The sequence below is a fragment of the Papilio machaon genome, chromosome 3, assembly GCF_912999745.1.
Source record: "Papilio machaon chromosome 3, ilPapMach1.1, whole genome shotgun sequence".
Taxonomy (NCBI): Eukaryota; Metazoa; Arthropoda; class Insecta; order Lepidoptera; family Papilionidae; genus Papilio; species Papilio machaon.
In genome coordinates this window covers 7,413,251-7,425,853 of record NC_059988.1, presented here as the reverse complement: position 1 = coordinate 7,425,853, position 12,603 = coordinate 7,413,251, and the positions used below count along the sequence as shown (strand labels likewise).

General features: G+C 40.4%; 1 protein-coding gene across 2 annotated transcripts; it reads right to left on the bottom strand.

Annotated features, from left to right (window-relative positions):
* Nucleotides 1-783: 783 nt before the first annotated feature.
* On the bottom strand, nt 784-12,347 carry LOC106719568 (protein PRRC2A). Of its 2 annotated transcripts, none has more exons than XM_045686667.1 (14): nt 12,159-12,347; nt 11,528-11,689; nt 10,977-11,122; nt 10,642-10,702; nt 10,391-10,565; nt 8,897-9,027; nt 8,563-8,825; nt 7,433-8,473; nt 4,070-7,349; nt 3,845-3,986; nt 3,090-3,382; nt 2,649-3,008; nt 2,319-2,520; nt 784-1,779 (listed from the first exon to the last, which is right to left on the bottom strand). In XM_045686667.1, the coding sequence occupies exons 2-14, from the start codon at nt 11,639-11,641 to the stop codon at nt 1,640-1,642; spliced, it is 6,348 nt and encodes a 2,115-aa protein (XP_045542623.1). In that variant the 5' UTR covers nt 11,642-11,689; nt 12,159-12,347; the 3' UTR covers nt 784-1,639. The 2 variants fall into 2 exon arrangements, with proteins under 2 accessions (XP_045542623.1, XP_045542624.1); XM_045686668.1 differs by having other exon boundaries at nt 2,661-3,008.
* Between the last annotated feature and the right edge of the window lie 256 nt (nt 12,348-12,603).

The following is a 12,603-nucleotide window of genomic DNA, read 5'->3' as shown; positions in this document are numbered from 1 at the left end:
TATCAAAGAGAATGTAAGAGAGGACAATAGTTGTCAATACATGTGTTGCAACTCACAGTACCAGTATTACTTACTGTTCGACTAGTCTAAAAAGTTGTTCTGTTTCCGAGTCGCATTTTATGAATGCAAATACATAATGAGCTCCCCTATATGTACTTTGTGTTATTGTGACATTTTTATGTTATTGGCGCCGGCTAGTCGACCGTTCCTGTTGGGGTTCTACAACTTGGCTCTTAGCCAGCAGGGATGCTTTTGCTATTCTATAGTTGTTTATCCTTTTTTATTTGCATGCTTTATTTATATATACCATATTTATCATACGCATATGCTTGCATTTAGGTGTTAGCTATAATTTAATCTTATTTATAGTAAAAATTAGAACTATATAAATTTAGAGCGTGGATACGTCCCACAAGGCATACTGCGACATTCAGCTATGTTCTAGTCACTTAACGCAGTCAAATATTTACGTTGGATAAAAATAATGATGTTGCACACAATTTGGAGTAATTGTTGCCTAATGCATACGTGGCTTGGATAGCCAATACCTTTGGCTTGTTTAAGCAAGCACAAGTATCGTAGAGTGCAAGTTCAAGAGCAAAGTTTGTCATGTATTTATTGATTGATGCGAAGGTATGTAATGACCTTGAGGTTCACTTCCACGACAGGAATCTCGGCAAATCTATTATTACCTACATCAGCTCCTTAGATCTATGCGACTGTGATTTCTAGCAGGAAGGTGTTAAGAAAAATAAAACCAAACCACAATAATACCGTGTTTTAATACAATAATCACTCTCACGCTATATACTTTCGACCGCTACTCAATTCATAAGTTTCAACTGACCAACACAATAAACATTTAAAAAGATTAATTACCTATATTTTTACATAGAAATCATTTATATATCGACTTACAAACTTCGTTCACAAAAATTTCACTAAATTCCTAAGAACCAAACTGCGCAATAGTTACAGTTCTTACACTACAAGATTTACATATATGAACACTCAAAGGTTAACAAATAAAAAACTTAATGGGTCATAATAGTTTTATTCGCATATAATAATTGATTATGATACATGGAGCGCAAGCGCGCACCGGTCAGTGGACGCCACAGGACGCCACAGGGCGCCGCGCGGCCCTCTCGCTCCAACTTGCATTTATTATTTATTCGTATTGCATCGACGAGTCGTTATGCAAACCGCGGATACATATTCACTAATGAGAGGTCTCGAGGCAGCATCGGTCGGTACGCCGGTCGGACGCAGAGTCCCCGCGATACCGGCCCACCGCGACGCGGTCGACCGTTCGCGTTTATACATACATATACTTAAATTATAACAGTCATTTAGACAGCCGGATGTCCGTCCGATCTATATATTTACATACAAACAAACGGAGCATCTCTAACACGGCGCGGGGGCGATGCCGTGAGGCCGAATCGCCGGGCCGCCGCCGCCGCCGCCGTCGCCATCGCCGCTCGGAGTCGACGTCGCGGATATGAAACGGGTGCTTCGATCCGCACGATTCTTAAATAATATTAAAATCACTTCATAATTTACGACTTAATTAAATATAGCGAGAAATTAAATTGTGAGAGGTGGCAGTAGATGTGCAGGTGCGGGCCGAGGCGCATCAGTCAGCCTTGAGGTCCGCGGCGGGCGGGCACTCGGGCGCACCCGCCTCCACCTGCTCCTCCGCGCCCGGCGTCACCTCGCCGCCCTCCGGCGCGCGCTCCCCGCCGCCATTGCCTCCGCCACCGCCTCCGGCGCCATCTGTACGAACACACATATTACATCATATAATGTGTCTCTATCTATATAAATTAGCAGTACCCGTGCGGCTTCATTTCCATGAAATTAAATTAACTTTACATATAGAGAAAAACTTTGTTTTGTTTACATTCCATATAACTTTCAATTGCAAATGTCAACGAAAGCATTCGCCATTGGCTGAGATTTACCGTTACCATGGCAACCAACAATCTTTGTTACTATTGGCTTGCAATTTGTCCCTTTCGCGCTTAAAGATTTTTCTCAATTTACTCCCTCGTTTAATAGCGTGAAAATATATAGCCTAAAGCCGTAAGTTATTTTTACGACACGGTTTTGTAGTACCAAAATAATTATTTAAAAATATGTCGAATAGCAAAAATTCTGCGTAGTATGTTTTTTCGCTTTATTTATATTATAATATTAGCATAAATAGCATTTTTTTTAGTTGTAAGCTCTGTAAATTGTAATTCGTATCACGCAAGGTTTCGGTGTTGCACGTTGTAAAGACCGCCGGGACAGAGTGGAAGTTGTATACTGACTGCGCTGCTGATGTTGGTAGTAGAGGTTGTTGCGCTGTGGCGCGTGGTGCTGGCGCGCGGGAGAGGGCGCTGGCGGCGCACGGTACAGCGGCGGCACGGGCGCGTGCGGCCGCTGGATGGGTGCGGGGTAGCGCGGCGCTGCGGGCCCGCCGCGAGACATCGGTCCCCCGCTTACTCGACCGTTGTTACCGCCGACCATTTGCTATAAACGTAAAAAAAATAAAGCTTTCACTCATTTTTAATATTATCAAAATCAGACACAGGGATTTTATGAACAAAATAGTGTTAATTTACTGCTAATTTGTAATATAGATGTGATTCGTAGCTTACAGAGTAGCACACCTGCTGATGCTGATGTTGTTGGTGCTGGTGCTGCTGGTGTTGCTGGTGCTGCTGGTGCTGTTGGTGCTGTTGGTGTTGCTGGTGCTGCTGATGCTGCTGGTGCTGCTGATGTTGCTGATGGTGCTGGTGCGGCGTGTGCGAGGGCGGTGGCGCGTGGTACTTATGCTGGGGCGGCGAGTGCGGGGGCTTCTGGGGTTTTGCCGCGCCCTTGGGTGTAGGGGAGGCCGACTCGCATAGCGGCGCGTAGCCGTTGGCATGCTCGTGCAGCGGGCTCTTAAGCTGCGGCTGAGGCGGGGGGCGCGGCTGCGGAGGCGCGTACTGCTGCTGCAGCGGCGCCCGGTACTGTTGCTAACATAAGAACATGACATGTACATTGTTGTTTATAATAATATTATATATTATAATAAAAATAAAATTGAGGAATAATACCTGCATTTGCTGCACGGCAGCGGCAACTTGTAGCTGCGATGTGAGGAACTGGGATCCAAACGCATTGCCCGACTGCGCGGGCTGTGTGAACTGCAGAGGGTAGGTGGGTGCAGGCGCGGCCGGCGGCTGGTAGGGCGAGTAGTAGGAGCTGGCGGGGGGTGCGGGACGCGGCAGTAGGCCAGGCAGCGAGTACGGCGCCTCGCCCACCGGCCCCGAGTAACCGAGGAACTGCTGCTGGTAAGTGTTCACTCCGCCCACGCCTCCCACGCCGCCGACACCACCGCCTTTGCTGCCTAAACACAAAGATAAACACGTTAATCTATACCAACTTTCAGTACATTAATATTAAGAATATAAAATTACTGGCAAGCAACTGTTCCGTCTGCGCGAAATTAATAAAAAAAACTTAATAGTCTATGTATAAATAAATATTTCATCAAGATTTGTTGAGCCGTTTCAGAGATACCTTCTAACAAACATCCATCTATGTAAACTTTCGCATTTATAATTTATTTTATAGTTTTGAAATTTCTTTAGTTAAATCATACTAATATTATAAATGCGAAGTTTAGATGGATGTTTGTGAGAAGGTATCTCTCAATGCCACAACGGATCACGATGAAATGTGGCATAGATGTAGAACATAGTGTGGAAGAAGATATAGGCTACTATTTTTTTTTTTGAATGCGCGCGGACGGCGTTGCCCAACGACAGCTTGTTTTTAATAAAGACAAAGTTCTTTGTCGAGTTTATACCTATAGCTCCTATTTGTTGTGAAGAAGGTTTTACAGTGGCAGACATCAACGAATTTGATGTGCTTGAAATGAGGACAGTGTTAGGGCTATTGCCCAACTGCCCCGATTGTCCAAACGCGGCTCCACCACCGGCAGCAGCCGCCTGACAATACATAGAAATAAAATATAATCGTATAATAAATATATAATCATTATATATAAGTGAAATTTTTAAAAGTTTCTTACCATGCGATATTGACTTGGAAGACTTTGGAACATGTCTGGAGGAGGCTGGTAATTGTAAGGAGCAGCTGAACCTGCACCATACGGTGTCCCCGGGAATCCTCCGAACTGACCTCGACTTTGATCCAAAAATGCTCCATAGAGCCCTCCCTGTTGTGGCAACTGTTGTGATGAGCCTAACAGTTGTTGTGATGAATTAAAAAGAACTGCAGGAGGTGAAGAGACTGACAAACCACCATATCCACCTTGGTATCCCATATGATTGTAATGCTGAGGAGGCGGAGATTGCAGTTGCTGGGTTGGCTTTACTTTGCATACATTAGGAGGAGCACCAGTATCGGTATTGTTTTCTTCAAATCCGGCAAACTGCAATTCCTCACTTCCTTCAGCAACCGCAGGCATCTCCCAAACTTTTTTAACGCTAGCAATTTTTAAATTGAGATCAGCTGCCAGAGGAGAAATAGTATTGGAAGAGCTCATGTGAGTACTTCGAGGCAGTCCAAGTGATTTAGCAGCTTTATCTTCAGTTAGTTGACCCAAATCTGAGTCAAAGGCAAAATCAAGCTTCATGTCAGAAGAGTCTTCAGGCTTTTGTGATGTGTCAAAAGACATCGGAAGACCTAAAGATCCTTCAGGATCAGATACTGGCCTACTGTTTTCTGCCATTATTTCCTGAATAGATCTTGGCCGTGGTCGTACATCACCATTAAAAGTAATGGTCCGTGCATCAATTTCTGCTGAAACATCTTCACTCTGAGTTTTTACATTAGCTGCACTTGGTTGATATTTTTGTTTTAAAGCTTCAGCTGGAGGAACTGTCTTATAATTTGTGTTTTCAAAGATAATGGTCTCAACAGGAGGAGTGGTACCATCTAAGACTCCAGTTTTTTCTGCTATAATTGTGCATGGACTTGAAGCTGTCTTTGTCTCAGGGGGTGCATCACCAGGTGTACTCCGTTGGCTAGATTGACTCGATTTGTTGTCAATTACCTCTAAGGGCTCGTCAATATTACCGCGCAGCGTCTGTGAAATCGGTTTGTCCCAAGCATTGACCGATGGCGGCGGAGGCGCAGCTCCAGTATCTGGACTGAAGCTGGACATCATACCCATTTGTTGTTTCTGCCTTTGTTTTACAAAACGGGGTGCTAAATTGGCTTGTCGCGGTCTTTCGTATTGTGCATTGGGTTTACCGGAAACTGGTGTCGGTCCTCGAGCATTTCCTTTGTCGTTAGAGTTTCTCGACGATGATCCATTTCTGCCTCCCCCTTGATTGGAATGAGATCTAGGTTGTTTAGGCAGTTGCTGATTATCTTCTTTTGCTATTGGTCCTCTGGCATCTTTGGAATTTTTCTTATTTCTCACTTCTTGGAATCCATCATCAATGATTTCATCGTCTTTCTTTATAGTAGATATTTTCAGATTTATAGCGTCAGTTATATCAGTATTTTTCCCATCTAAATTGTCTTTCTTGTTACCTTGACTGTTTCGACCGGTATTTTGACGATTACTTTGATTACGTCCACCAGGCCCTTTATGAGACTGACCAGATTGTCTACCGCCTATAGAACGGCGACGGGCGCCACCGCTCTCGGAATGTTCGGATGTTGTTTCCCAATTCTCATCTTCACCGCTCAGTTGACCAGCTCCTTTAGGACGACGATCACGACCCCTACCAGTCGATGAACCAGTTCTCGGCTTATTATTCGTTTTCACCCGGTCATCTTGGATAGGATCTTTTCCATCCTCAGTATCTTTAACGGCTCTATTTGCCTGACTGAAAGGACTCTTAGTATTGGGTGGTCCATAACCGGTAACTCGCTTTGCAGGGCCTGGAGGTCTAGTTGTACCTTGAAAACCTCCTCGTCCGCGTCTTGATGGTTGTCCACGTGGAGCAAATGGTATTTCCCTATTATCTATTCCGTCGCTTACCGGCTGGCCCGGATCAACTAAATTATTCATATCTTCAGACCTTTCTGGTTTCTTTGGACCTCGGGGGCTACGAGGGGCCCTACGGCGTTCTTTACGATCAGCGTTAGGTGCTCCATCCGTCGATGCATCAGATTCACTGGCTCTATTTTTAGAACGGGAGCTTCGATGTGAACGTCTTCCGCGAGATTCTCTTGGTCCCCAACCTCTATTATACACATAACCGCTATTGTTTCCATATCCTCTGGTTTTCTTTTCGGATCCCGATCCACTCGATTTTCTTTCAATAGGCTCCTTCGAAGGTATTTTATGCAATTGTTCATTACTGTAACAATCACTTTTCTTTTCTTCGCTAGCATGTGTTTGTGAATCTGTAATACCTTGAATAGATTCAGCAGATAGTGTGTCACTGGTTTTCGCTAACAAGTTTGTCGGATCGTTACTTGACTTGGATGCAATGGACTCTGATTCAGAGAAATCTTTATCAGATTTTTGGGACGTGAATGCCGGCTTACTTGAAATATGTTGTGAAATGAAATCAACAGGTTTTTGAACTTGTGGTGAAATCAAAGCAATATTATCATTTTGATTTCCAGGCTTGGGAATAGATTGATTGTCAAGTCTAGAAATTGATTGGCTATCGGTAAATGGAAGTTGAGATTGAATAGAAGAAAGAGGTACAGATTGTGCTGTGCTATGTGTTACATGTGTTACTTGGGTTATTTGCTGATTTGCTGTAAAATCTTGCACATTAGTATTAGTATGAAACTTGTTAGTTTGGCTTTGTGATACAGGAGGATTGGTTATTGGAGTAGCATTTTGTTGCTTCAGTGGACCAGGAAAAGTTTGTTGGATTAAGGAAGTATTGATATCTGCCTTTTCAGAAGTTGAAGTTAAGTCTTTAGGCGCTCGTTCCTTCTCTTTAGATGATACAACATTTTCAGATGAAGCTTTTAAAGGCTGATCTTCTTGTGATGCTTCAGCCCACGAAGTTTTACTGTAGTCTTTTTCAGCAGATTCTTGTTGAGCTACTGGTGGTGTAGGGTTTCGTTCTGGAGCCTGTATTTGTATAGGAGAATCTACGGGAGGAGCAAATGGTTCAGTAAGACCAATACTTTTCCTTTCAAAGACTTCAGTTAATTTATCTGCAGCAGTTCTACTTCTTTGCTCAATCTGTCCTTCAATTGTTTTTCTTTCTGACTCTATTCTTCTATCTCTGAAGTCATTACCATAATCTTTAGAGTTACTTTTTTCTACTTCTCGAACAGATTTGTCATAATCTTGCATTTCTGAGCGCCATTGTGGACCAGAAGCTTCTTTGTCCCTTCTCACTTCATCCTCACGATCAGAATAATCCCTGAAAATGAAACAAAGACAATTTAAATATCCATATAAAAGTAGATTAACTTATTTTGTTATCACATGCAAAATTAAAATTACCTTGAATAAGAGCGACGGCCATTATGTGAAGCATGGCGCGGAGCGTTATAAGCAGGAGGTTCTTGACGCCTAGGCGCTGCTTTTCCTGAAAATGCCCACCCTTTATGCTGTTCATCTTGTTGTCGGTTTTGTTGTTGTTTTAAGAACCGTGGTGGTATATTAGCTTGGAAGGTTTTAGAGAATGCATTAGTCTGGTCACGATCGCGACCATAATCTCTGTCCCTGAAGTCACGATCGCGATCAACTCTTTCTCTATCACCTCGATCACGGTCGCGATCACCACGATCACGATCCCGGTCGCGATCACGGTCACGATCTCGATCTCTATCACGGTCCCGATCTCGCTCTCTATCACCACGCTCTCTGTCTCTATCAAACCTGTCACGATCTAGTCGATCTCTGTTGTCATTACGATCCCTATCCCGTGCGTCTAATCTTTCTTTTTCATTCTCCATGACGTTTCTGTTGTCATTTCTATTTCGATCTCTGGTCTCATGTCTTTCCCTATCAGAATCTCGCTCCCTGTCTCTGTTATCGAATCTATCTCTATTTTCATTACGATCGCGATCCCTGTTATCTATACGTTCGCGATCTCTTGGTTCACCTCTATCTTTTTCTCTCGTGTCTCTATCGCGGTGATCCATTCTGTCCTTTTCCCTATTATCCAATCTATCACGGTCTCTATTTTCCAGTCTCTCTTTTTCCCTAGAATTTGAATCTCTTTCTCTTTTATCATTACGATCTTTGTCAATTCGATCTAATTTTTCTCGGTTATCTTTAGTCTGCTGAATCGTTGCTGGTGTGTCACGCATCTGTCGCCGTTGCTCTTCTTCTTTACGCTGCCGTGCTCGAGCGACAGCTTGAGCCACTTCATTGTTTTGCTTTTGTCGCCTTTCAGCCCATAATTGGTCTTCATCACCAGGTTCCTGAATCTTAGAATCTAAACGGTCATTATCTGCATTTGAACGGTTGTTGTTAATTTTGTTGCTAGACTTTGTAGTAGGTGCCGAGGATTCACCATCCGAGAAGTCCAATTTTTGACTAAAAAAAATTATACATAGTTTATTATTGCATTATATAGTAGGCATAAAATTATTAACAGAGACTTTTAATGGTAACAAAGGACTCACTCATAATCAATATCGTCATGTTGAGCCCATCCTGCATCACGAGATATATCATCGAGCGAGGAAATTTGTTCCTCCCTCAGAATGGGGCGTGCAGTTAAAACCTCCACGGCTCGGGGCGTGGCAGGCGGTCGAGACATTGACCGTGAGTTCGATTGGTTGCCGCTGTTTGCAGCGCCACCGCCGGCGCCGCCGCCGCCTCGATTGTCACGAAGTGTGCTCAATGTGCCCAGCCCGAGCCCACTGCCACTGCTACCTTTCATCAGCTACAAAAATATTTAATATAATTAATAACCATTTACATTAAAACATTCAAATGTAATATATATGTACTCACGAAGGACGGCAGTATAGCACGGAAAGCGGGTGTTTGCTGTGCGGCGGGCGTCGAGGCGGGCGCGGCGGCGGGAGAGGATGTAGTTTCTTGACGAACGCCTGCCGTCCCACCGGACGTCCAACTGCCTTCCGCTAAAAAAGGTGATTTTATTAATTGATAACTACGATACTACTAATACGTTTGGCATCAACTATTTTATATCGAAGTACTAGCTGTTGCCCGTGACTCCGTCCACAAGGAATTAAAATAAACTTAATAAGTAGCCAATGTGTTCTTCCATACTATGTTCTACATCTGTGCCAAATGTCATCACGATCCGTTGAGCCACTCCGGAGATATCCTCTAAGAAACATACATCCATCCTTCTATACTTTCGCATTCGTAATATTAGTAAGGCTATAAATTTTGTGATAACAAGATACATAATATGACTGGAAAAATGCATTAGGCCTTTTACAGCAGGTCTTTTCGTCCTTTAAACAACTCTTGCAATTTAGATGACCTTTATCTTTGGATATAAAAGTTTATTTTAAAATACAATAACAAGCTTAATGAATACTATTGTTTAAGTATAATAACATAATACAATTATAATTAAATGTAGTACAAGAACAATGCTAGAAATAAAAAAGTTCCCCAAAAATTGCATGTGGTATACAAGTCTAGATATTTATACATTTATTATCATCTAGATTTTCATACATATTTTAGTTGGTTTATATAAGTTATTTTAAATATTGTTTAATGACTTATTTTAGTATCATGAATCAAAGTTTATAATGAAGGTTGTGAATGCAGGAAATGCATTGACCTCCATAATGTGATAATGAATATTGCTTGCATTAAAAAAATAACAGACTCCTGCATAAACACAAATAGTAGCTTTAAATATACTTACTATACAAATTTGATTACATAACATGTTATATAATTTTCAACATTGCATTAAATGGTTCTTAGTAAACAAACTGACAACTGGTAAAATACCCTATTGGTGTGATTGTAAATTTTAGTAATATACTTAGAATTAAAAAAAAAAAATAATATGAATATACCAACAAACACCCAAAGAAGCATTTAACTAAATTTTTATTTCTACATATGTTCACAAGAGAAGGGGGAAAACGGGGTCAATGATCGTCGACGCCCAAGGACATTTATTAGTTCAGAGAACTTGCAGATGCATTGCCAGCCTTTTAAAAAGAGATATGCTTACTTTTTGAAGGACCCAAGTCGTACTGATTTTAAAAGAAAGGAAATTGTGCGAAATATCATCCAGGTGGTGAGGATGGAACCAGGTGGTCCCCTTGATTTCTGATTTGGAAGATAAGAATCAGAGTTTATTACAGCGATTGCCAACTAAAGTTATATATAATATAAATGAATATGTACTTAGTGACTCACCTGGCAAGTTTACTTTTATATAAAAAAAAAACCAGTAGTAGCATGGAACTTATTCTTTCACATTTTACAGAATTAAAAAGGTATAATTACTTTGTGGTCTTAGTAATGGTTGTGAGGCTGGAACATCTGTAGTTCGGTGTGAGGGTTGAGCGGCAGCCTCTAAGGAGGGAAATTCTGTGCGGAAGTGGGGTGACGAAGGTGGTGGCAGAGGCACCCATCCACCCTGCGCTGTGCCCGCAACAACACTGCTGTTCGTTGTTGTTGACTGTAAATATATCGACATGATTATTATAGTTCAATATGTTTATAATAATATTGAAGTTTTGTTGTAAAACGCTTACTGTAGTTTGGGACGTGCATGTTGCCGGTGTTGATACTGTTGTGGTGGTGGTAGAATTGGAACTGAAATAGTACAAAATGTATAACTAAATTTCATTGAATTAAAACTATACTCAAATGACTTACATGTTTGAAGATACCACATCATGACATTTAAAACCAGCTTTAAATGATACTTTTTAATCACTATTATTCTCATCATGAAGTTTGGAAACTGCACACCAAAATTTTTATAATGGAACCTGCATCCTTTGTAATGCTTACAATAAAGCAGTTTCAACATTTGCTACAGAGCATATTATGTTTTTATAAATATATAAGAACACATATGACTCACTTGATGTTTGAGTCTTGTCCAGTTTCAGTTTTCAAAGAGGGCAAGTTAGCTGGAGGACGCCGAGCAGAGGGAACTTTTCCAAGAATTTGCATTCCATGTTTGCGGCTTAGTTGAGATTTAACTGAGGACGGTTCTGAGCTTTCGTTCTGAAATTAGTTATGACTCTATAGTGACAAACTTTCACTTTAATAATGAATATTGTAAATTTTTTAGATTATTTTTTATACAGACTACATATATATGTTTTAATTACATAACATTTTTGCTTGATCTTATGCAATAATGATTCTAAATAATTTAATAAAAAACATAGTAATAGTTATTTACATCATATTTATAGAAAAAAACAAAAATATTTTACTTATTTAGTCAATAATGTTCAAACTTTATTTCGTCTAAAAGAAACACATTTTTTTAAAATGCTTACCTTAAAAAACAAGTTTTAAACAATAGTGAATATATAAACGTAAAACACTCTCTTATACGTTAAATAAATAAATAAACTGGGTTACAATGGCGGAAGTAAGAAAATGAAGGTCGAAAAAACTTACTCGATTGGCGCAGTACAAACTATTGATGTCCAACTTCTGATATTTTTGCTTGCCGGACGTCGGCTTGCTCTGCGCCGTAGTTCCTCCGCCGCTCGGCGTCGAGAGTGCAGACATGCTGCGATGTACACACCATCAGGAGATCACCCTCTCACCGACCACCAACTGCAACCAATGCAATCGGTACTAAACATTAAACTATGCACTCGACGTTGCACAAACTAAAACAGTCACCACAGTTCTTTGTCCTTCGTAATTTTCAACAATATAAAAACAAATTTTACACTGCACTGTTACACTTGATACATACTTTGATAATTAGTTATGATATTAATGTTTACCACGTATTCACTGTCTAAATTTATTATTAAAATACTTTCACAATTCAAATGAAGGGAAAATTTAAGCCCTGCCCTCCGAAGTATATTGACGTGTTACATCCGTAGGCTGAACAGACGCTGGATCGATGACTAGAGATTTTAGAATTTACAAATTAACTTTCACACCCGTTACATTCGCACTTCAAAGTATAATTTAAACCATAATAACGGTACAAACTCTGTACTAGTATAAAACGGTAAATAAACTAATTTTTATTAGTAATTGAAACAACAAAAGCAAAATAAATATATACCTTGGTCCGTTATATCGAATAATACGAAATAAAAAATGTCTTAGACAAATGCAAGTTTATTTAATGGAGATTACTTTAGATTTTTTCTATATCCTACGCTACCAAAACTTATATCACTTTATTTTAAGATGGCGTCTCCAAAAGACGATCTCCTTCCTTCACAATCAATAGAGTGACGTCACAAAGACGCAACAAAGCGCACCCTGTCGGACGAGTTTGAAAATATACAAAATGCATTCAAAATAAAAGAAACATAGTAAAAATAAATAGAGGAAAATTGCCACATCTCAATGAAATTTTAACTTACATAATTTGTAAATTTAACATTTAATACAATGAGGTAAAAAAATGCAATACGGTACTGTACGATATTGTTTTAGAAAAAATGTACTAGACTACAATGTTTATAATATATAGGATTAAGCTTGAAGCTTTTTGGCTTTTT

Excerpts from the sequence above, each read along its gene's own strand:
- LOC106719568 (XM_045686667.1), bottom strand. The coding sequence starts at position 11,641 with ATGTCTGCACTCTCGACGCCGAGCGGCGGAGGAACTACGGCGCAGAGC. Across the intron at positions 9,028-10,390 it reads ACCATTACTAAGACCACAAA|CGGAAGGCAGTTGGACGTCC; the intron begins GTAATTATACCT and ends CACCTTTTTTAG. Across the intron at positions 2,521-2,648 it reads ATCAGCAGGTGTGCTACTCT|CAAATGGTCGGCGGTAACAA; the intron begins GTAAGCTACGAA and ends TTACGTTTATAG.